General features: G+C 32.4%; 1 protein-coding gene across 1 annotated transcript in view; it reads left to right on the top strand.

Moving 5' to 3' along the window:
* chb (CLIP-associating protein) overlaps positions 1–25,363 on the top strand; it is a 65,355-nt gene extending 39,992 nt beyond the window's left edge. Inside the window, exons 11-20 of the mRNA XM_080160879.1 lie at positions 16,500–16,588; positions 17,604–17,678; positions 18,112–18,190; positions 18,759–18,956; positions 20,455–20,503; positions 20,792–21,701; positions 21,951–22,035; positions 22,440–22,541; positions 23,481–23,653; positions 24,095–25,363. Coding sequence (XP_080017005.1) covers positions 16,500–16,588; positions 17,604–17,678; positions 18,112–18,190; positions 18,759–18,956; positions 20,455–20,503; positions 20,792–21,701; positions 21,951–22,035; positions 22,440–22,541; positions 23,481–23,648 — 1,755 coding nt within the window. The 3' untranslated portion in view covers positions 23,649–23,653; positions 24,095–25,363. The remainder of the gene's footprint in view (positions 1–16,499; positions 16,589–17,603; positions 17,679–18,111; positions 18,191–18,758; positions 18,957–20,454; positions 20,504–20,791; positions 21,702–21,950; positions 22,036–22,439; positions 22,542–23,480; positions 23,654–24,094) is intronic.
* Positions 25,364–25,686: the final 323 nt, after the last annotated feature.

Raw genomic sequence — 25,686 nt, 5'->3', positions numbered from 1 at the left:
CGAAATTTTTGTAACTTCTGAACTTTTGGAAAAATTGTACAAAATTTGGTCACCTTGTGCTATGCATTTACAATAGGCTAAGAAGGGTTGTTTTTAGATATTTGTACAACCCAACAATAACAGTAGAAATATTGAAAATTTTTACAGTAATTTGATGTAATTTTAACAATAGTGATGGTTATGAGATATCCCCTAAAAGTGTCATTTTGGCCTAAGGCATTAAACATGCTCGCTTTTTGCTAATGGGCCTTCAAAAGAGGTGGTTTTAAAAGGCCTGTTAAATTTATATAGTACATATTATTTTAGGGGTTTCATTTAAAGACAGCAAGTTTTATTATTACTAGCGGCTACGCCCCCTAGAGGCCTCTAGGGGCACTTGAGGAATTTTTTATTCAAGTTTTAGAAAAAAGGATAGTTCAATGGAGTGCATTTCATAAGTTTAGTTGCAAGCATAAGTAAAGTTACAAGAATACGATCTAACATATATTACATTAAATAGCAATCAATTAGGCACCACTAAAATAGACACCATGCTATTTTTGTAAAAACAGGACAGCCATTTATGTTGCATATATCCAAAAGATAGGATTTTTAAGTGTTAATATTTTCAAAACTACCTTGTAGAAAATTGAAATTCTTTCAAATATATGTCCTATAGATGTAGTTTTAACTATTGAACAGAACAAATTATGGAGTTCACTAAATTCAAATTTAATTGCAATTCGTGCAACTACCCATTTAATTTTTTTATGTGGGATATTTTTTGTTAGGGACGATTTCTCTTGAGAGGGTGGTGATTTCCCCAAAATAGTTATGAACCTCCCCGGGACCTATGAGAAGCTACCCTGTTATGGAGAAGCTGATCGGTTCAGCGGTTATCGAGATCCTTAGGTACAATCAGACTGACAAACAAAAAGACATCCTGTTTATTTATTATAAAGATAAATTAATTGGATTTTTCAAACTGCTCATTAACTTTCAAAAACCGTAGTTTAAAAATCTGCAATCCGAATCTCACAAAAATTGTATTTTACTCTCTTTAGGGAATATACCTACTGGTTCTGTTGTGGTTTTAGGCTATTTTCTTGGGGGGTAGGACATCCCCCCCCATTTTTTTTGTAGAAGATTTCCTTGGTCCTTTTTTTTTTTTTTTTTTTTTTTTTACAAATTTCACCCTAATTTTTTTTATGATCACCTATTGGGGCAAAGCTGTAGAAGCTAGGGGCGAAGCCGCTAGTAAATAATAAAAAAAGAAGCAAAAAAAATTCGACATTGTGTTTGCTTATTTCTCATTAAAAACATTATTATTTTCCAAAAACTATTACTTTCATATGCCACAAGTATAAACATATTTACATACAATAGGTGTAAATTATAAATACTTAATAAAAATGACGCACTTGAAGCATATCAAATCTTGCCTTGTGTTTTCACAATGTTACAGAATTAAGTAAAAAGTTGTTTGCAGTTTATTTAATATCCTCTTACTAGAATATTGCCTAAAACCACCTGAAAACAAGTATAAAGGTTCCTTAAGAAGGTTAACCTCATTACAAACGTAGCCGTTTTAGAGATCCTCTGCTTCGAACCAATAATCCTGCTGTATTGTTGAAACATTTGCTAATGTGACGCGGGGTAACACGTTTGTATAGAATCCAAATTTGGATAAATAAAGGTAGAGAAAGGGTTGCCGAGAATTTTTATGGAATAAACTGACCCAAAAATTCTTAATTGTGAAATGTTCAAGTTTCTTAAGTAAATGTAGTCGGGCAAAAACATATCTGCACCCTAGCTAATAGCAACTTGGTTCTTTGAGAATAGCCTAAAACCGCTTAAATAGATCTAGATCTGTTCAGACCTGCGTTTTTTATACTTCAAAATAACTCGTTATTGTAAATAATAAAAGAAAATTAATTTCAATATTATTTTTAGAAACACAATTTAGTTTAAGGAAGTTAGGATAGATATTCTTAGATGAGTAAACCCTGTAGTAAACTTGTAAGTGATGCGAAGAATAAAAATGACAGCTCCATTGATTTTTTTCTACAGTATATCAAAGCTGCACATGTCGGGCGCGAAGCGTCCTCAAAATTTCGCAAAATTACAACGTTGTATATAGCAATCTAATTTAAATATTGACATCGATTTTTATGAGACTAATGCATGATTTTAGAAGGTTCGGGTAGATTATTTAATATTTTTGGAAAGAAAATTAAATTCGGCTTTAATAGCTTTTATTAAAAAAGGTCAATGTGTAATAGAATAATAATAGCAGGCCATGAATGGGTCTCTACGTAGATACTTCTATATTATCTTGATTAAATTTATATTATATATATAGAAAAGTATTATCAAGAAATTACTAGTTATGCCATTTTCGCCAAGAAGCTAAGTTTTTAGACAGTTTTGAAATCTGTCAATAAACTAAGATTTTTTTATTAAATGTTCGGACAAAAAAGTACCCCTTCTACAGATAAGCTGCGCTATTCAGATAAAAAAGATTTTGCCTTCTCGTGTTCACACTGCAAGGCTTGCTGCATAGGCAGGCGGAATGACGTAATTTGGGAGTTGCCATTCCTCTTATCTCATTCAAAAGGAGTAGGAATAGACAGATAAAGGGGGTTATGGGAGCGCACTGTGGGGTTTATTTGTTACTTTAAATATAAAAATATCTATTCTTTAATTTGAATGACTACTAATCTTTACATAGGTATACCTATCTCATAAATAGGCATGTCTATCTTATACAGAAAAGTAATGTTTTTATAACTTTTTGTAAATACAGGATATATAATTGTGTGTATTTATGACTTTGATAGCTGAACATTTATTTATCGTTGTTCTCAATTAATTAAGCCTATGTTGCCCCTCCTGCTTTCATTTTATTATACTTTATTAGTTTGTACTTAAAAGAATATCTTTTCTGTAAAATATTTAAATTCCACAGCATGTAAAAGTGAAAGGGTGGCACAGAATTAGGAATGCATGATATTTAGGATTAAAGTTTTTACCGCATATTTAAGCACATATTTTTATTTACAATTAGGCGAACCGGCGGTGGACTTTTTTGTAATAGTGTAGCTTCTCTATAATTTTCTTTATGTGCGTCTTCGTTAAATTAGAAGAACTTTTTTTGATGTTGTCAACCTATATCTCTTACGCATACAAGGATATGGCAATTGACGATATTTAGATTTTCCAACAATTCTTACGTGATGAAATTATGTCTTTAATTTATTGTTGTATTAGGTGTTATTGAGATGTACATTTATTTGAGTGCAAGTGTCATATCTCTTAAAAAGTCTTAGCGTATTCAAATTGACTTGCTTCAGCTAAACTAGAAAAAAATACGTGGCTCAATTTAAAAATTAGATGAGATCCATTTATTGGAATGCTTTTTCGTCTAAAATTGATTTTTCAGTACTTTTTCTCATTCTGTATTTGCCTTGTATTTTCTTGTTTCTCTAAAAGCATTTTTCTGCTACTACTACTAAGAGCATTTTTCTAATTTTTAAAAACATTTGGATCAAGTCAAGCTGAGTATGCCAATAGCCTGTTTTGGCACACACTACTTGACTTGGGGGAATATTGGCATACTCTACTTGACTAGGGGGAATATTGGCACACTCTGCTTTACTTGGCGTAATATTGGCATACTCTGCTTTACTTGTCAAGATATGCTTTTTCTAAAATTTTGAAATAATTTATGTGTATATACTAGCGGCTCCACCCCCCCCCCCTCGATGTCTCTAGGGGCATTTGAGGGAAGGAGAGAGCTGAAAATCTCCTTTACATTTAAGTTTTAAAAAGAAAAACTATTGTAACAAAATCATAAGAAGCTTCATTGAAAGAAGAACCATAACAGTCCATCGATTAGTGAGATCTTTTATTTTGAAATTTTAATAGTTTTAGGCTAATTTTCGTAACTTTTCTACTACTTGGAATAGAGAGCTCCAAGATGCTAGGGACGCAACTGCTAGTTTATATATTTTACGTACATAAAGTAGTAAATTTGTAGGTTGAATTATTATAATATAAATCGGAAAATATGTTAAATTAATCTTTTTTTTGTTGTTATGCTGCTTTGTTTGATAAACTATTGGCATACTATGCTTTACTTGATGAAATATTGGCATACTATGTTTTACTTGGGGGAATATTGGCATACTCTACTTGACTAGGGGGAATATTGGCACGCTCTGTTTTACTTGTTGCCATTGGCACACTCAGCTTGACTTGATCCAAACATTTTCTACATTTTTGCTTCCTTTTATTTTCATCTATTCGCGAAACAAGCACGAATAAGTTCACAATTAAACAAAAACTTAATAGGTCAAATAATTTTTATTGGCTTTAAGAAGAAAAACATGTTATCTTTAAACATAATTAATATTAAAAAGCCATACCAAAAACAAACAGACTAAGATAAAACCGTGAGTGAAGCAAAGCTTTTCAGAACTCATTGTGCGTGTTACGAATGAGGGAAAGTTTAGAGGACACATTGTTCATTTAACACTAGTAGTTTTAATTTAAATAGGTATTTTGATTTAAAGCTAAAATAACATCATCAAACATTGAAAAACTCTAATAAAAAGAAATTGATTGATACGAAAAGTCATAATTTAGTACAGTAGATGTCATTGATTTGATCTTGGAGGACGAAGTTTGTGCCGAAACTTGAACACTTTACCTTACAGGCAACGAACTAGCATAGCGGATTGTCTAATATATTTTTTGAGTTGTTCTAAATAAGAATTTATGTATATTTTCATGGATCTGAGAAGTAAATAACACATACATTTAGTTGAACTAAAATAAGATGGTGTGCATTTACTGCCGCGCTATTATCTCATCATTGAAATAGAACTGCTTATAAATACAGTTGTCACTTACTCTTTTTAGTAGCGAAGCTAATCATTAATTCATTTTGCCTGTCCCGTCGGTTAGTCAACAATATCAACACCTTTTTTTGCTATTATGTTTTTTATTGATGTACCTAACAATATGCGGATGTAAGTGCACACTAAATAAGATTCGTTTGCAATAATATGATATCTAATATTGAAATCAAACTGATATAATCTACGGCCAATAACTGCTCTTTATGCTCCCTGCATTGGGCTATTACTGCATAGCTTCTCTATAATTATAGAATATCCGTCTTTTACTTAATTACAACCATGCTAAACTGACCTGATTCGTCTTGCATGTATTTTATTTTCTTTCTTTATTTTATCAGTACCTACAAAGTTTATCTCTAACATTTAAGTGTTATTTATCATGTTCAAGAAAATAGCTACTTACGTACTTGATATTTTTTATATTTTATTTTATCCGGAATCCGCCCATTTTTTGGGCCAATTTTGGAATCCGAATCCGGAATCCGTTTTTTAATAGCGGATTTCGGATTCTTAATTGGTATGCTAAAATTAGCGTCTTGAGTTTTTTCTTTCAACTCTCGCTTTTTGAAGGCAAAGATTATCATCATTACATATAAAAATTTTTTAAATCTGGTTCGATTCTCGGAAGTGAAATATAGAGAACACCAAGAACATTAATTTTTGGGACATATGTAGCACTTAAATTTTAAAAAAAATTTTAAAAGCCTTTTAAAATCCTGCTAGAATCCGGAATCCGAATCCGGAATCCGCCAATAATAAGAATCCGGAATCCGCAAGGAATCCGCCACTTTTTTTGACTGATTCTTTTAAGAATCCAGAATCCGAATCCGGCCCAAAAATTCGACGGATTGCCATCACTAATAAGAAATAGGGTTGGCAATCCGGATCCGGGATCCGGAATCCGCCCATTTTTTGGGCTTATTTTGGAATCCGGATCCGGAATCCGTTTTTAATAGCGGATTCCGGATTCTTAATTGGTTTGCTAAAATTAGCGTCTTAAGTTTTTTCTTTCAACTCTCGCGTTTTTTGAAGGCAAAGATTATCATCATTAAATATAAAAATTTTTAAAATCTGGTTCGATTCTCGGAAGTGAAATATAGAGAACACCAAGAACATTAATTTTTAGGACATATGTAGCACTTAAATTTTTAAAAATTTTTTAAAAGCCTTTTAAAATCCTGCTAGAATCCGGAATCCGAATCCGGAATCCGCCAATAATAAGAATCCGGAATCCGCAAGGAATCCGCCACTTTTTTTGACGGATTCTTTTAAGAATCCAGAATCCGAATCCGGCCCAAAAATTCGACGGATTGCCATCACTAAACAGCATTAAACTTCATAAATTGAACTCTTATTATGTGATTACATTTTACTTGGTTTGATAATGTTGTTGGCTGCTTATTGCTGCGCTACCTATGGACATGTCACATGATTGTCCAGCTCTCAGTATGATACTAAGAATCACGATTTCATAGTTTTTTTTTTCAAATATCATTCTGTAGGGTTTGAAGAAAATATTTTTATCACTAATTTTTCATAACTGTTCAATTCTATTTTTATTTTTAGTTATTTTAGATCTAATCTAATACAAACTAAACTTGATTAGAGCGGGGAATTGCTTACCCCCGTTGTAAATGTCCTTGATCTGTAATTAACGAATAAACATCTTCTCAGCTATATTACAAAGTAGTTACCAAGATATCTTTAACATGAAAAATCCTATTTGAAGGAATGAATAATGATCTTTAATTATGGTAGATTTTCAAATTGCTTTAAAGGGGGGGGGGGGGGGGCGAAAGTGACACTTTTTGAAACCAAAACTAAAAGTCAAAGGAACTCAACTAAAAAAAGAGTTACAGGTCTGACATTTTACATGGCAGTTGCTTTATAGGGGTACAATATGGAACTGTGAAAAAATGGCGTCGCAACCGCCGAAAACCGCCGAGAAAAGGCAAAAAAAATTCGGCGGTTTTTGGCGGTTGCGCCGCCGTTTCTTCACAGTTATATATTTTACCCCTATAAAGCAACTGCCATGCAAAATCTCAGACCTGTAACTCTTTTTTTAGTTGAGTTCCTTTGTTGACTTTTAGTTTTGGTTTCAAAAAGTGTCACTTTCGCCCCCCCCCCCCCTTAGATAAGACACTCAGAACTTTTCAGTAGGTATATTGATTAAGACTTAAAAATTAAATTTACTAACCCAGTTTTAGTTTATCAGCGATAAGATTGTTGTGGACATAATTGTCCTTGCTTATTAGTATTACTAAAACTGTTTAGAAATACAAATTAGCGGATATTACTCATTGAAAATTTTAAGGCATATTATTTGTTTTGTGAAAATAAAAATAAGTTTATTTATTTTTGAGGGGTATGTCTTACAATCATAGAATGTTTAAGAATACGATCAACAGCAAAAAGAATTATTCTTTTTGTAATCTACCTACCCAAAAATTTTAGAAGTCGATTTGATTCTTTTAATCTCTCAGATTGTAATAGATATCTTGCTTAATAGTCTCAAACCTGCCCTGAACTAAATTTTAAACTTTCAAGCCTTTTATGAGATCATACTGAAAATACAGACATTCAAATCTGTTTATTTCCATATTTGTTCATATAGTGTCATTGACTTTAAAGTGATTATAAATTCATACATTATATAATAAAGACGTTTATGTATATTATTATTCATATTATGAATTTATTATAGCAATGGTTTAAGGAATAAATAACAGTGTTATTATTGATTGGGAGGGCTACCCCTACACCCCAAATTTTCCGTAGTTTATCTTAAAACTACAAAAAGCAGAATGTCACACATGTGCTATGTATCCCTTTATTGAATTTTTGACAATGAACATCAATTTTTAAAATTTCTGTTCTCTGAATTATTTTATTAATTTACTTATTCTTTATTTGTGGCTGTTTGTAAGGTTTGTGTGTAGTGTGTAAAAACTTGAATATTTTGAATACCTAATTCTGGATTAGTCAGCCATTAGAGTATTCCAAATTTAATAGAAAATAAAAGACCACATAATTTATTATATGTAAAACTTTAGTAAAGCATAAAGAAATCTTTAGCTCAAACCTATAATAATTTTGGTTAGTTGACAGTTCAGACAGACGGAAAGACGTACGTAAGACTCTAATTATTAAGTAACTAAATGAATATGCAATTGTATAATGGCGAATAAGGATGTCTATCACTAATTGGTCTATTGAAATAACTTCATTAGCTAAACTATGTAAAGTTTACCCTACGTTATTTAACTAAAATTCTTTATCTTACAACTACTGTATTAACCAACTAGAGGCTTTGAAAAGATTAAGAAAGATTTGTGATTTTTGATTGAAATTTTAAACCCCGAACAAACATATTATGCAATACTGAATTTTCAAAATAGCAGCTTTATTATTCATTTAGGATGATTTTACAATAAATATGAAATGTAGATGCCTCTTTTGGTTACAAAATTCCACTGTTATTTTTTAATTAGTCAGCACCAATAAAGCACAAGATCTCAAAAACAGCATTTGGGGGTAATACTGGTGAACAAATATATTATGCAAATCCAAAACAAAGCAACAAAAAAAAGGTTTTTTGGCACTTTTCTCCTCTTTTAAAGATTGATTATGATAAAATAATATTTTTTTAAGGGATTTATGCATTAATTATTATGAAATATAGTATAAGGTAGAAATTAATGATTTTTCTAAATAATAAATGTATGAAAAAAATAAATTCGATCCCTATCACTTTAGAGGACAGCTGCTGACCCCCTGTCTTATGGATGAACCTAAATACATGTTAAAGATAAAAATTACCCTGAAAATTATACAAAAATGTTTTTTGGTGTGTTGAAAAAATCTATTTTAAAATCTTGATTTTGAGGATGATGACCTTTAAGATGCCCCTATTGGTGGTGATGGTGAGCCAAATGTTATCAAAGTGCATGTCCATGATGACAACTTATATATTAAACTATGATCCAATTTTTGTAGTTATAGCATCCTCCAGCCCAGCATTATTAAAAAAGAAAAGAATTGCAATTTTATTTACTTCAATTCATAAGGTGAATACTGTAGTTTTTAGAAGATGGTTATATTTCTTGTCGGAAGGCTCCATTGGAGGCTGCTATGACTACAAAAAATGGTACATAGGTTAATAGACAAGTTGTTGTTATGGGCATGTACTTAGATAACATTTGGCTCACCATCACCACCAACAGGAGCATCTGAAAGGTCATCATCCTCAAAATCAAGATTTTAAAATGAATTTTTTTAACACATAAAAAAACATTTTTGTATAATTTTCAGGGTAATTTTTATCTTTAACATGTATTTAGGTTCATCCATAAGACTGGGGGTCAGCAGCTGTCCTCTAAAGTGATAGGGATCGAATTTATTTTTTTCAATCATTTTTTATTTAGAAAAATCATTAATTTCTACCTTATACTATATTTCATAATAATTAATGCATAAATCCCTTAAAACAATATTATTTTATCATAATCAATCTTTAAAAGAGGAGAAAAGTGCCAAAAAACCTTTTTTTTGTTGCTTTGTTTTGGATTTGCATAATATATTTGTTCACCAGTATTACCCCCAAATGCTGTTTTTGAGATCTTGTGCTTTATTGGTGCTGATTAATCAAAAAATAACAGTGGAATTTTGTAACCAAAAGAGGCATCTACATTTCATATTTATTGTAAAATCATCCTAAATGAATAATAAAGCTGCTATTTTGAAAATTCAGATTTGCATAATATGTTTGTTCGGGGTTTATAAATAGAAATTCATATTGCAATACTAGGAATTGTTTACTTTATATCTGCATAATTGATAGCATGGCATGGTTGCGCTTCCTTAAAAAATATATACAACTATAGAATTGCTTATCACAAGAACAAAAGAACAAGGATGACGAAATTCATAAAAAGCGAAGATAAAATATTAGACAGCCGGACAAACTAACGTTGAAGAAACATAATATTAAGAATTCGGAAAATAATTCGATATTTCACAAGATTGCTTATATTTTCTTTTAACTTTTTGCCTTATCATCATATGAATTATAATTCCTAAAATCCACATAATTAAGTCCTTGTTTATTTAAAGAGTTGGTGTTAAAATAGCAAAATAATCAACGTGATTGAAATGTATGTACGGATTTACTATTAATGGTTTTAGAGTTGCTACACTTTATGAATTATACAATGATTATGTAAAGTTTTTAATCGAAAGGACAATTATAACATACTTGAATTAAAGATAAGAGCAATCTATAATGGACGTAAAATTAGAAAATGTTTGCTTTGAAAACTTGATTACACGCATATAATAATAACAGATATTGTCTTACAATCATTTAAAAGGAATATTATTTCAGTTAATGTGTAAATTTTCCCTTCCTATATAAACTTGAATAAATTAAAAAGATGAATTTTAAATATTAAATTAGGATTATTCCAGCGTTGGTCCTGCTTTTAATCCTATAAACCTCAGACTTTCTAGGAACAGGTATAATTACAGTCGCAAAAAAATTGAAATTCAAACTGTAAAAGAAGTCAACGATTTTGCTTGTATTGTAACTTTATAAGGTAAATTCACTAAACAAATTTTCCTCCCCAATTCTCTTATGTTTAATACTTTCTTTAGAAGCTATTTTTCTATTTTTAATACTTAAGCGTTTACCTGTATTATAGATCTTCTATTTCTTTATTTAATACTAGCGGTTACGTTCCTAGAGGCTTCTAGGGGCTTTTGAGTGAAGGTTGATTAGTACGAATTCTAGTTTTTAAGAATGTAAAAAAGAATTTTCAAAAAATATTATATAACCTTTCCTGAACCAATGAAAAGCTTACATATAAAGGAGAACCAAATCGGTTCAGCAATAGCATCCTGTTACATAATATAGGTAGTAATTTCTTTTCCTTAGAATATTGGTCCCTCCTCTTTAAAACTCTCTGTAAAATTATGAAATATGTAAAGTTAATAGTTTTAACAATATTTGGATTATTTACCACTAGAACGCTTCGCTTCTAGCTGCTAGTTAAAGTTAAAATACTCAATCGTCTATTCTTTGAAGCACCGCTATCCTGTTATATAATGTACAGGGTGTCCCTCGTAAACTGGTTTTTTTGACACGCTTATTTCTCCCTTAATATTTGAGCTATCTTAGTAAAATAAAAAGTACTTGGCAGCCTACTACAGACCATTTCATGGGGTAATAATGAAAAATCCACAAAATAAACAGGAAAAAATCTACGAGGTATTACATAAGAGGTTCATTTTATTGAATTTAGACTAACCCACAAGAAAATATTTGCTTTGTGAACTTTAAGATTAGTTAGGGCTTAAACGGCTGGTCGCTCAGACTTTCTAAGCACAAAAATAGAACAGGCTTGACATGGCATAAAAGAAAATCTCAATATTCAAGAATCTGAAGTGTAATGTAAGTGTACAATATGTAAAAATAGGCATAATATTGATCTTTTTTGGTAATTTTTCATGTGATCTCGCTTCATATGCACACAAGAACCTAAAATATACCAGATTTTTTTAATTTGACTACAATACCAGTTCTTATAATGTCTGGAGTAAGTCTTTGTGATCCACCGTTTGACCACCAGCTGCTTTAAAAGTAAACTAAGGCATATTTTTCTTGTGGATTAGTCTTATATTCACTAAAATAAGCCTGTTACGTATTACCTTGTAGATTTTTTCTGTTAACTTTGCGGATTTTTCATCACTATATCAATAAATGGTCAGTAGTAGGCTGACAAATACTTTTTATTTTACAAAGATAGCTCAAATATTAAGGGAGTAATAAGCGTTTTAAAAAAACCTGTTTACGAGGGACACCCTGTAGTAAGGTTTTTTGACTTTGTAGATTAAGATTTTGATAACTTCTAAAACGATTGAGTTCTCTACTTCAGGAAAGCTTCACATAGGTCTCGGGATGGTTTTAAACTATATTTATTCTACCCCCTTTTAATACAGATCCTTAGATGCAAGCAGAGTTGTGGATCCGCATTGATTGTATGCGGATCCAGATCCGGATCCTCCAAATTTGGTCAGTGCGGATCCGGAGCCGGATCCGGATCCTTGACAATAATAATAAAATCACCAAATTTTTCAAAAAATATTTGTTCCTTAATCTCGAAGTCAAAAATACTTTTAATTTTTAAGTCTGAACCTCAACCTTAAAGATTGGCTCTCATCACGGGAATGTCTTTGCAAGTGACTATTTTATATAAATTTAGGTAGATTTTTCTATTTTTTTCGCATTTTTTTTTGGACTCAAAAAAGTGCGGATCCTTCCGGATCCATATCCACAACTCTGGATGCAAGCCGCTAGTTCTATAAATGTAAGATGTAGTGTGAGCTAACTAAAACGCAAAGGTTCTATACAGCAATTAAAGAACTAACACTCACTTTTTAAATCAAAGCTTTGAAAAAATGTTTTGTTTATCAGATATTTGTTATATTCTGTAAGACATGAAGGATTACTAGTTTATTTGTCAATATTATCGATAAATAATATAATTCCATCAGAAAATTAACAACAAAAAAGTATGGCTCGGCATTGGAATTACAAAGTATCAGGGCTTGGCATCGGCTGTTAATAAGGCAGCTCATCAGCGAATTTGGTATACATTGTAAGTTATTTATCAAGAGACCAACACGTCTTATTAATTCTGATTGTCTGATAGAAAATGTAGCTCTAATAAATACAAAGTTTAACATGGGCGTAATAGGTTAAACTTATTCATATAGCATTAAACATCGTCCTAATAGTATGATATAGAGACAGAGTATTATTATAAAGAAAACAAGAACTAGTTTGTCTAGAAGTAGTGCAGCAATTAAAAAAAACAATATTATCTTCTTCCTGTAATATTGAATTGTATATAGTAAACTATCAGTCTAATTGTAATCATTTCACTTATAAAATATGTATTATTATCACGTAGTTCTAAAAAAATCGTAGCATTTTTTCCCCATCAAGATTAAGGGGGGGAGGGGAAGTTCTGACACATTTGCGTAAACCTGGTATATAGGCTTTATCTTTGGACTGAGAGGATAGGTTATAAAAGATAAAATCATTCTTATATGATGAATTTTCCAAGTTTTAAGATTCTTTGAATAGGCCTCCAGGTTCCGGAGCTCCATGCCTCCAGGTGGTCTCTGTACAGGTAAAAATGAAAAAAAATTTTTTTTAAAGAGTTAGAGGTCAACTTATAAAACAAAATATGCATCTTTTGAATGTTATTCACATATTTGAAGAAAAAAAATGCATATTTTGTTTAAATTTAAAAAAATATTTACTTTTAAATATGGTGAAAGATGAACCTAGAAGAAAAAATTGGTCTTAGTAAAGAAAAGAATACGAAAAACTCTACAAAATAATATTTTTTGCAAACCGGTTTTACTAATTTTTCAACTTTATTACCTAATGTCCTTATATGAATAAATCTTAAACCACCCATAGACAGGAACAAAATAGTCTAAAACTGTGCTTTTAAAAATATGGTTAGACAAAACATTGGGCCTATTCCTAAAAAAATATTTAAACTCTTGACCCTCCCTAATTCCACTTATTCTTTTGCTTCCCCAAAATTGTAGCTCTAGATAAAAAATGGATTAAGCTATTTTCCGTATAAAATTTAGAAAGATTCTTATTCTTTATAGAGTTATTGTAGACTGGTTCGAATAGGTTTTTTGTAGCCAAGCTATTGTATGTGATTGTGTGTCTCCTTTTGAAATATAAACACAGCAGAGTTCCTACAAAAGAACAAAAAGCAATTTGCTAGCAGACCAAAAAGGTCTCCACAACTTGGGGCAGATAATTGTCCGGATTATACATCTATAACTATACATTTATTATTGTGCCCTTGAAAAAAGTGATTTAAATAATGCGACAAATGCATATGAAATGTATGTTCCAAAATCTATTAAAACTTGTTCAAATATTCATATTGTTAATGTGTCTAATGTATACTGCTGCTGTGTGTGTGTGTGTAATTTAACAAATTCCGCCCACATACAACTAAAAACACACACAAATTCACTAAGATTAAGGAATAACGAATTGAACCAAAATGTTCAAATTTAATTTTATAGGTATATGACCGTGAATACTTAATTTTTTTTAATGGGTTAGTTCTTTTGATTGGGGGCATAGTAAAACAATAATGGATATAACCTAACTATTATTTTGTTTACTTTTGTTAGCTAATTTCTTTGAAGCTTGAAATAAAGACAGCTTTCAGAAGTTTTTGAGTATGGGTAGACAAATAATAAGGAGAACAATATACAAAGTTTGCAGGATAAAAAGACAAGAATGGGTGGAAGACTTTTCCATATATTCTAACATAAAAGACACACGCATAAAGGGGACAGGATGTTTGTGCCGAGATCTCGTAATCCAAGTATTGTACATCATAGAAATCTAAAAATCCATTTAAAGCTTCAACTAATGCAATGAATATTTTTATATCAAATGCTTTGTTACCTAAGTCAAATAATATCACAAAATTGTAATAGGAAGCCCAATTGAAAAAAATTATATTTTTATATTTTTTTTGTGATATTTCAAAATTAACTTTGATTACGATATTCCTGGGTAAAACTTGTCTCCCTTTTTAAATAATACCACTATATATGAATTGAAAACTAAATATTGCACATTATGCTGAAATAAATAAAACCCCTATGTACATAGGAAATAAATAAAACCCCTATGTACATAGGATATATTTAAGTAACAAAATTTTTAATATGAAGAGTGAAGATAGATATTAAAATCAAGAACAATTTTCTTCAAAGCTAGCATACCTGAGAAATATAGATATTAATTTACAGATGATTTAAGAGGATAATTTTAATTCATAACAAGGATGACATAATCTGTGTGTAGCGAAGCCAAAAGATCACAAAAGGACAAAATAAATTATGGAGCAGATGTTCAATTGTCTTTCAAAAGTATGAAATAAATAATAGAAAATCACAAAACTGTTACAAATAAATACTTTTGTTACATACCGACAGACAAAGTAATTTGTTTATTGAATGTTTTTTGTAACAAGAGTCTTCACAAAAAAATCAGTCATTTATCTTAAATAGCAAACGAGAAAACCAAATTTAGCTAAGTTTGTCATTGAGAGCTTTGCTACTAGTACTTCTCAACTCTCATACAACTTTAGTTATGTACAGTTATTTGAATGCCGCAATATTAAATATTTTGTTGGAGTAAAGTTGGATTAAAACAAGTAACTGAAGGGGAGTGGGTAAGAAGGGAGAGAAAAAAGAGAAGGGGATTGTTGGGATATTTTCCTTTAGAATTATTTATAGAATTTGTATATAGAATCTTTGCTTCTTACTGAAATTATTGGATGGACAAATAATACACTAACACACCCTTTGAAATAAAAGATAGTATTTTGTTAATAAAAAAAAAACAATTTTAGTAAAGTGTGATTATAAAACAGCATAAGAACTTATTCACTTTTAAAGCAAAAATTTTTTTTTATTGAAGAGGGGAAGGGAGTAGTAGCAAGCTTTTCTTTACAGAGTCTGTCGGTCCGTACAGCCGTTACCTTTCCTCTTATTTATATTTTTGCATTTTAAAATTTTCCTATCGGTTTAAACTGCACATTGATTCACGAAACAGTTAGAAACATACCAACTCTTTAATTGTTACTAAAAAGTCTGTATTTTCATTTTAATCATATCGATTTTAAACATTTTTATTATCGAGAAATACTACCTACTTTTTAGAACGATTTTAATCACTTGCGTAATTGTTGGACAACCTGATTAACCTTGAATTCGATATTTTTATCAGATTAATAAGGGGGGGGGGGGAAGTTTTGACACATTTGCGTAAACAGGGAGCATAGGCTTTATCTGTGGACTGAGAGGATAGGTTATTAGGGATAAAATCATTCTTATATGATGAATTTTCCCAAGTTTTAAGATTTTTTGGATAGGCCTCCAGGTCCTCTCTGTACAGGTAAAAATGAAAAAAAAAAAATTTTTTTTGAAGAGTTAGAAGTCAGCTTATGAAACAAAATTTGCATTTTTTTCTTTAAATATGTGAATAACATTCAAAAATATGCATATTTTGTTTCATAGGTTGACTTCTAACTCTTAAAAAAAAATTTGTTTTTTTAATTTTTACCTGTACAGAGAGGACCTGGAGGCCTGGAGCTCCGGAACCTGGAGGCTTATCCAAAAAATCTTAAAACTTGGGAAAATTCATCATATAAAAATGATTTTATCCCTAATAACCTATCCTCTCAGTCCAAAGATAAAGCCTATACTCCCTGTTTACGCAAATGTGTCAAAACTTCCCCCCCCCCCCCTTATCTATCTATTTACCTATCAATATTTTTTTTGCCAAAACATTGTGAATAATAATAGTGATAAATAAAATGTATTTTTGATAAAAATTCCTAAACTTAACCATTTGAAAACAAGCCTAAAGCTGTAATTTGATTTTAAATATGATGGGTTTCACTTAAGTTTATTGTATTGTAGCTACGCTTAGTAATTAAGTATGTTAATGTTCTTATTTTTGACAACCATATTTGCTTTCAGGTGTTCGCACTATTCCTGGAGACGTTGTGTGAGCTGGTGACGAGCCACAAAGCTGACCTACACGACTGGCTTTACGTCCTTTTAACCAGGTAATTATTTAATTAACAATGCAGATGCTCTTTTTTTTACTTTTCTTATCCGTTGTTTAGGCTAATTAACTAGGCTAAAACTGAGAACCAGGGTGTCGGAGCCGTTTAATTTGGATGCGGCTCCGGCTCCTACCTTAAAATTAATATATCAATTTTTGTTCATTATTGAATTTGATAATAGTTATTTCTCGTATCGTATTATAAACGGCTTTCCGCGGATATAGAATGTACAATTATAAGATTAAAACTAGTTTTTTTAGCCCCGAGGTGCCGGAGGCACCGGCTAAAAAAACTGGTTTTAATCTTATGATTGTACATTTCTATATTCGTAGAAAACTGGATATAATACGATGCTAGACATAGTTTTTTCGTATTCATGAGAACCGGTTCCTATCCACCGGATTCAAATGAATACGAGAAAATAAAATAAATAATATAAAATATTTTGCTTTTATTTGATTAAAGCTATATAAAAGTAGAAGGATGTGTGTCTATTTGTTAAGAAACAAAAGTTTTTCAGTTTATTATATGGAAATAGACCGTTGCCAAATTATAATATTACTTTAAAAAATCATTTTTAGCTAATCTATAGCCGGAGCTGTTTTTACCGAAAAATACGGCCCCGGATCCGGCTCCAACAAAAATGTTGCTGCTCCCGGCTCCGGCTCCGAAACACTGCTGAGAACCCTATAATAAGAATAATATGATTTCTCTGATTTTGGGAGGAGATCTATTTATCTTCTACTGAACTTCTACAATACGTCCTCCTTGTATTAGGTTTATTAGTACTTTTCCTAAACGTGCTATTGAGTACAGACCCCCCCCACAATCTTTTTTGAAATTAATTAAATAAAAAGGGATGTAGTTTTTTCTTTCTTTTTGCCTCTACTTGTGGGGCTTCCCTATACCCAATATAAACCTAACCATAAAGTAAAAAAGCACGACTCGAAAAACTGTTAATCCTTTTATAGTTGATAATTTAATTTATCTTATATTAAATAAACTTTTTTTTTAGGTTGGTAAGCAAGCTTGGAGCAGATCTATTGGGAAGTGTTGTCCATAAAATTCACAGAACCTTGGACGTTGTCAGGCAGGAGCAATTGTCCTTTTAAATATTTCATTGTTTTAAGACATCAACTAAAGCAGTCTTAAAGCCTAAGAACTCTTTATATATTCCTCTTTTTTTTGGAATACCTAAAGAATGATTTAAAAGACAATGGATAATAGATTAATTTCTCCCTCAAACTTTTATAATTTTGTTTACGCAAAAGGTTAAAAATAGAGCATGGGAAATTTAGAATCTTTCGATCTTTTACCATACAATGTTTTAGCAACCAATGGCATGAATAAGACCGTGAATTTTAGGGGGAAGTTTCATTTACAGTCCCTTGTCCTATCTCTCTTTCTTTGGTATGAGATACTTTTTATAAAGTAGTTCTACTTATAATTTAATGTTACACATTAAACAGCTCTTTACTTTAAAAAGTTGTAATAAAAAATGGCAATGAACCTGCCCACTGTAGGGAAAGTTTCAACTATGACGAACAGCTGAATGTTTTATTTAAATTCATGACAGATACTACACAGACACCCAATAGCAAGGTAAGGATTTATTCTCACCATCGTTTTCGGCATTATTTGATGTAGAATTGATTTATGCAGAATACACGTGGATATTATGATAGGGTAAAAATTGACGTCATTTTAGCTTGCTACATGGAACTTGTGTTTATTGGTCAGTTCGTTCACTCAGTAGGAAGTAATAGGGTGGAAGGGGAGAATCGTTATTGTAGCCCGCTACATGTTTCACTTTATTAGAGAACATGAAAATCTGATGTGAGATCCAATAATTAATATCCATTTCTGCATAAAACAAGTGATTATTGATTGATTTAGAATTTAGATAGAAACATATCTTCAAGCTTTGCCAACTGTTTAGGTACTGAAAAATTTAGATTGGTGTAATCATTGGTGTTATTTGTTAATCCCTATTATTGATAATTGTACCTATTTGAAAAGACTTAAGTTTTTTTTTACATTTAAAGAGAGACTTGTCCATCAGTACTATCAGGTTTCTCTTCAATATTAAGCATGATTTTTATATTTTAGTCATCTTTTCTCTTTGGATTATTAATTGCAGCAATTAAATTAAAGTTCCTATTTTCTCTAGGTAAAACTGGCTGTCCTGACCTATCTGCGGTCCCTGGTGACTCTGGTCGAGTCAGCCGACATTCCCAGCGGCAAGGAGGCAGAGTTGGCGCTGGCCAAGCTGATCACGTGGACGGGTGAGCCAAAGAGCGCGGAAATTCGGCGGGAAGCGAACCTGGTGGTTGCCGGCCTCTTTCAAGCACATTCACCTCAGATGCAGGTAGATACTTTTTAATTTTCTAGTTATTAAAATTAATGTTTTGATGTAATTTTTTGGGGAGTGGGGGTGTCCCAGACCCCAAGAAAATAGTTAAAAACAACGGAAGGACCAGAAGCTTTATTCCCTGAAGAGTAGAGTCCAATCGGTACAGTGAATACTGATATCTCAAGCTTCAAGACAGACAGACAGTTTTTCTTTATAATATTATATAGATATAACTAGCGGCTTCGCCCCTAGCCTCTAGGGCTTTGCCCCAAGAGCTGATCAAAAAAAATTAAGGCGAAATTCGTAAAAGAACCAAGGAAATCTTCAGCAAATTCTTTTAAAAACAAGGATGACAACATAAAAGCGAAGCGCTTAAACGGTAGGACAAACAGACATTAACACATGTATAGTGTCAGAACTAAATAATTATAATATAAATGTAAAAGAGTCAAAGCAAAATTGTAAGTAAATTGTTGAAAAACTGCTTGATTCAGGATAATGTTTATGGACATACTTACATTTTTAGGACTTGATTATAGAGTTGCTTCGCTTATTACATTTTACTTTGTTGTCCCAGGAATATATATACTAAAAATTAGATCAATGGGATGATAAGATAAAATAAAAATTTATTGTTAAAAAAGTAAAAAAATCAACATGTTTAAAATTGACGTACGGACATTTTGGTGATGATTATAGAGTTGCTACGCTTTCTAAATAGTACCTAACTATTAAAGGAATCACCAAGCAAAATTTGAAATCGAAAGGACAATTCTAACATGCAGACAGACAGACAGACAGACGGAGAGACATCATTCTACTTTGTATTATAGATAATAAAAGTTAAATCCTAAATTCATTTAAATGAAAGGGGTATTTTTGTTATTTTGGTTTTTTTTGTTGTTAAAAATTTAAATTAAATGTTTACTTTGCGTGTACAGAATTTTGCTCAATACCTCAGAACTGATTATAATTATAGATTACACCGACTCAGAATTACCACTTTTTTAAAATTCAATGGGTGCGCTATTTCAACCCTTTCCTTTTAAGATATAATGACCATTGATACAAAAAAGAGTGTTCTGGTACCTTTTTTTCATCAATATGTCAAATTTGATTTTCATAAAAAAAGGGGAAGGGTCCCCCCTGGGGGAGAATTTTTTCTTTCTTTCAAACCATGGCTTTATACACCTTCCTGAATTCGTCTTGAAGAGTGGATTAGGAATTAAAAAAACGATTTTAAAATATTTTGATCATAGCAAGAGCTATCCTCAGGTGATTTTGACGGTTTTTTGAGGATAACTTTTGCTATGGTCAATATTTTTGAAAATCGTTTTTTGATTTATATTCTACACTTCAATACGAATTCAGGAAGGTACATAAAGCCATACTTTGGTATCAATAGTCATAATATCATAAAAGAAATGGGTTAGAATTGCGCGCTAAAATTTTTTGCATTTTGAGTCGGTCTATTATAGATAGGCTCGTTTACTAATGATTATTTATTTTTCAGAATCTGTTATCTAAGCTTCCAGAAACATACCAGGACAAAGCATCACAGGAAAATATAAATTAGCAAAAGAATTTTTTTATAAACTTATGTGTTTTTCTACTTATATTTATACAAGCCCTTAGTGCACATCAAATGGGTATGGGAGAATTTTAGGTTGTCAATTCAAGCTTCCCTTGGGCTCTAAAGTAGATTTAAACTCCCTTGAGAAATATAAAAACAGCATGATCATACAGATACAGAGAAACATATTATCATATTATATTTAGTACATTTTCAAACAGAAGTAAAGCTCCTTTTTAACCTTCTTAGATTGTTAATTTTATTTGAACGCCACAGGTCATAAATTCCAACGCCAAAATCTCTTCCTACGACCATCTGTACAACAGCAACAGTCCTCTGAAACCTGGCGGCCTCTACAACAACAGCGACAACTTGAATTTATCCGCCTCAACACCAATGAAGCCGCGTAACATACAATCAATGCTTTCCCGTGATTCTCTCGGGAGCCCGGGCAGTGCGGGGCGCAAACCCTCGCTGCCGCATCCGCATCACAACGACGATTCAGAGAACATGAACCCAGATGAGGTTAATAAATCGCTGCGGCTGACCGCAAATGCCATTTCAAACTATTCCTTTGACCAAATTGACCGCGGAAGCAATAATAGCGGCGGAGCAGCATCCTCCAGCGACGAAATGAACATCGATGAAAAGCTGGCCGCGCTTGAGGTCGAAAATCACATGTTAAACGCGGCCCTGCCGCCGTTTGTCAGGACAGGCTCGGTCCGCCAGCCGCCGGTCATGGACGATATGCTGTACGGCGGAAGGTCATTATCAAATGATGAATCCTCTAAAGACAACAAGGGTGCCATTCAAGACATTATTTCCACACTTCAATCAGTCAAAACAAACTCTGCCACCGCGGAGCGCAAGTCCAGCATGACAGCGCTGATTAAAATTGTGCGCAATCCTGGCTCAAATGCCGCGTTGCATGCGCAATTTCGCGCGCTTTTGCGCGTCCTCCTGGAGAACTTGGAGGATGAAGAGGGTGCAGTACGTGCGCTTGTGTTTGGGGTGCTCACAGAGATGCTTAATCAGGCGAGTTTACAGTCAGGCTTCCATGGGTTCACAGAGCTGGTGATGCTAAAGGTGCTGCAGGCCCACAAGGATGCGGAAAAAGACGTGGTGCGAGCGGCAGAGAGTTGTGCGGCCACAATGGCCGCTAGTCTTCCACCAGACATGGTTGTTAGGTGAGCTTATGTCATTTTCATAATTCAAAAAATTTTAAAAGCTTATCTCATTCATTCTGATTACCTAGGTATGTATTTACAAATAATCACAAATGTCGATAGAATTTTGTGTCTAAACAAATTATCACATTTTGAAAAACTCACCGAGTCACCACATAAATAAAATGCATTAAAATTAATAGATTTGATCTCGTTCATGCATAATATATTTCAATTATTAATCATAAACTAATCTTAACTTTGTTTTAGAGTGTTAAATCCCATTGTGAAAACAGGAGATTTCCCCGTGAACCAGGCAGCCATCAAAATGCTAACTAAACTCGTTGAAAAACAGGTTATTATTACTTTGTTTTATGAATATGAACACAGATTGTAACATGATAGGTTAATTCCTAAGTTTTATGATAGTTGGACTAGTCCTGTTTCATTGTGTGGCTCGCATAAACGTTTAGGCTCTCTGCGGACGGTTTCATGCCATTTGTCAGCATTAAACCATGATGTTGAAACTTAATGGAATTCTTATATCGGGGAAATGTGGAACATTGTGGAAAATTTTTTCCCATTAGGTATTGATTTATGTAATTTTCATAAGTTTTATTATAATAAATGGATCTAAAGGGAAATAAGCTTAATTAAAGAGCATTATTGAAATAAACTATTGTTATATTTCATTAGAAACAAGGTCATGATAATGTAATGTACTTTAAAATAACACTTTTGGAATGAAATTAATTTTAGTATCCTGTACTTCAGAGCCCAGACAATATGGCTACCCACCTTCCAGAAATAATGCCAGGACTTGTCAAGGCCTATGACAATGTTGAGTCAAGTGTGAGAAAGGTAAAGTACACTTATATGCGGATTATTTTTCTTCAACCATTAAAAATCTTTTATTCTTATATCAACCTTTAACAGTCGGGCCCTTTGCTGCACCTTAACCGGTCGGGAGGGGGGGAGTTCAACGCCCCCTACTATTATCTCAGTTCCTATTAGAGCTAGAGGGCTAAAATATTTTGTGCAAGTCCCCTGTTTGATAGTAAATTTCCGACCTTAAGTAGGTCAAAGTCAATTTACGCTTCCTTCACCCTTTTATTTAACAACCTATGTTTTTAGGTCCTTTTTCACTTAAAAATTTCAAACTGCTGTAATTTTCTTATTTAATTTTGAAGCTAGAAGAACAATTTTTTTGCAGAAAATGTTTATCTTTAATTAAATTTTATATCAGAAATATCAAATATAAATTTCAGCGGCCGCAGCTGTACTTGGCAGTTGCCAGCCGTAACAGTCGGCGGGAAAACGGCGGCGGATCTTTATGAATTTTTTAAACAATATGTCGACATGTAAGAAAAGCTTAAGTTTAAAATTTGAAGTCTCTAAGTCAAAAATTGCGGCTACAGGAGCCTTTTAAAGATTTCTGGAGACCTGGAGGATCAGGACCTGCAGGATCATACCTGGAACCTGAAATTGACTTGAACACCTGTATTTCATATGAGGATGTACTACTAGTGGATGTTTTAGTATTTTGGCAAGACAAAATGCCTTGTTTAAGTCAAAAAAATATTTTTGCTCTTTACCTGGATGACCCTGCCAGGTTTGCTAGCATCCTGTGCCCACCAGGATGGAGATATTAAAAAGATTCCAACTCTCAGTTATGTGTCATACCCATTCTTAAAAAGTCACGAAGTTTGGGCTCTTTATCACACACAGAGAAAACTCTATTCATAACATAAGATATTGTTTTTGTATTTTCATAAGAAAAATATTTTTTATTTATTTTAGGCGGCTGTGTTCTGCATAGTAGCCCTGCACCAGCTGGTGGGAGAGCCCGTGCTGAAGCCCCACCTAGAGTCATTGAACGGCAGCAAGATGAAGCTGCTGTACCTGTACATCAAGAGAGCCAATGAAAAGAGTTCAGCTCCCTCGAGCCAGCGCACCACACCCACCTGACCCAGGCATGCGCAAAATAAATCTATGAAAAATAAAATGATGAAGAAGAAGGGGAGGGGGGGGGGGGGGTGAAAAAAAAAATTCTTTTGTACTTCTATGAGGCCAATTCCAATTCCCAGTGCTTTTGTCCTTTATTTAGATTGACGCCTGGGGCACTTGACGGAAAGGGGGAAGGTGATTGCTGAGTGGACCCTCCACTTTTAATTTTAGTTTGAATGTTTTGGGTGTGGTGGTATTATTTTTTCCATGGGCATTTTCTCATGTGAGGTTGGGATTCCCTACACCAATATACAAGTTTTCCCTAGACATATAATAACTTCACTGTAAAGGAAAACAATATTAGTCCAGCGGTTAGCGATCTTCAGACAGACAGACATGTTACTTATCTATTAGTTACAGGAGCGTAGTAACTTCAATATTGATGTATTGTACGTGTGTATGTTCAGGTCACCGTATCCGGAGCTTGCAGAACCACCGGCCTTATCTTCATATTCAACTAACAACAACAACAATACATTCACTTGCTGAGCCATGCACACACCACGCCATTCACCTTGTAATCCTTTTCCTGCTTTTCCACACTATGCTGTGCTATTCCACATACTTTTGGCCCCAAACTATGTCAGCATTTTTTTGCGCCATAATTTAAACTTTTTACAAAGCCATATCTAGCACAAAATTTTCTTCGCTTATGCCATATTTAACAATCTTAAAATGCAGATGATTACCCATTGCTTATGTGCCGTAAAACCCACACCTTTCAAAATTATTTGCTGAGCGAAACCCATGCACCCAATCCTAAAACTAACTGCCTATAAAAAATGTGCTCAGTGCCAAAAGCGATGCGAGACGGTTGGAGGATAAGAAAATTATGGAATAGCTGCGCTACCGAAAAAGAATTTTATCCACAGTATTTGATAGACCTGTGAGATTTGACGCAATGTATTATAAAGAAAATAATAATAATAATTGCTGGTTGTATGTAGACACACACACACACACTATGTATATACTAGTTATTTGGATGAACAATGTGATATTAATAATCCAATAATTAATAATATTATTCATATTGATACAAGTGATACAAAACTTTAATAATAGTAAAGCTTTGCGAGTAAAGTAATCGCAATCAATTGCAACATTTTTTCTTGAGCTATAAAGGTGCATATTATTAAAATATTAATTTTAATTTATGTTTTTTTGTTTTCCATTATATATTATGATAGGGACACTCTATGCAACAATACTAATTTATTGATTAATTATTATTATCTAGCATTATATATGTATAAAAATATCGTTGTGACCTCTTCTTTGAAACTCCCAACGCTTGTAAGTTTAAAAAGTTCCACCATAAATCACATTTACAAAGCTAACTCTAGTTTTCTCTCTTTTATTATTGCACTTTTGATTTAGAAGGTTTATTAGGGTTGCTAGTTCGATTTCCAGATTTTTATGTAAAAAAAATATTGAACTTGAAAACCTTTTTTAACCTTCTATCTAACTTAACATTCCTATCTTAACCTTTTTATACTAATTAAAAGCAAAATCAACATTTAACATAAAGCATAAATAATTTTAATGGGAGTGGGGTTTTTGATTGTATATAACCCTCTCCGTTTGAGACATGACCTTTGGTGCCACGTTAACATAAAACACATCGATTACGAAGATCAAGTGATATATATGGTGCATTATTTGCCAAATGTACCACTTTTCTGCACTACCTCTCCGATTACCTTAATACTCTATATTTTGGTCCGTTGGGTCATTCAAGGATGCTGGATGGCCAAAAAAAAGTTTCAGAGTCCCTGGATGTCTAGATATCTAGCTATCTATGAAGGTAGGTAACAAAAATGTAAAAAACACCCATTTTTTCACAATTTTAAAAATTAATTTTTTCATCAATCTTACATCCAATCTATACATTTTATACACCAAAATGATCGTTTATTCATGTAAAAAGCGCACATAATGCTATTTTGGCAAAAACTCTAATTTTACAGGGTGTCCAACAAAAAGTGTATTTTGGATA

Source organism: Acartia tonsa, chromosome 5 (genome assembly GCF_053477335.1).
Source record: "Acartia tonsa isolate MP-2025a chromosome 5, ASM5347733v1, whole genome shotgun sequence".
Classification (NCBI taxonomy): Eukaryota; Metazoa; Arthropoda; class Copepoda; order Calanoida; family Acartiidae; genus Acartia; species Acartia tonsa.
Note: the sequence above shows the minus strand (reverse complement) of the source record. Positions and strands in the feature narration are given on the sequence as shown.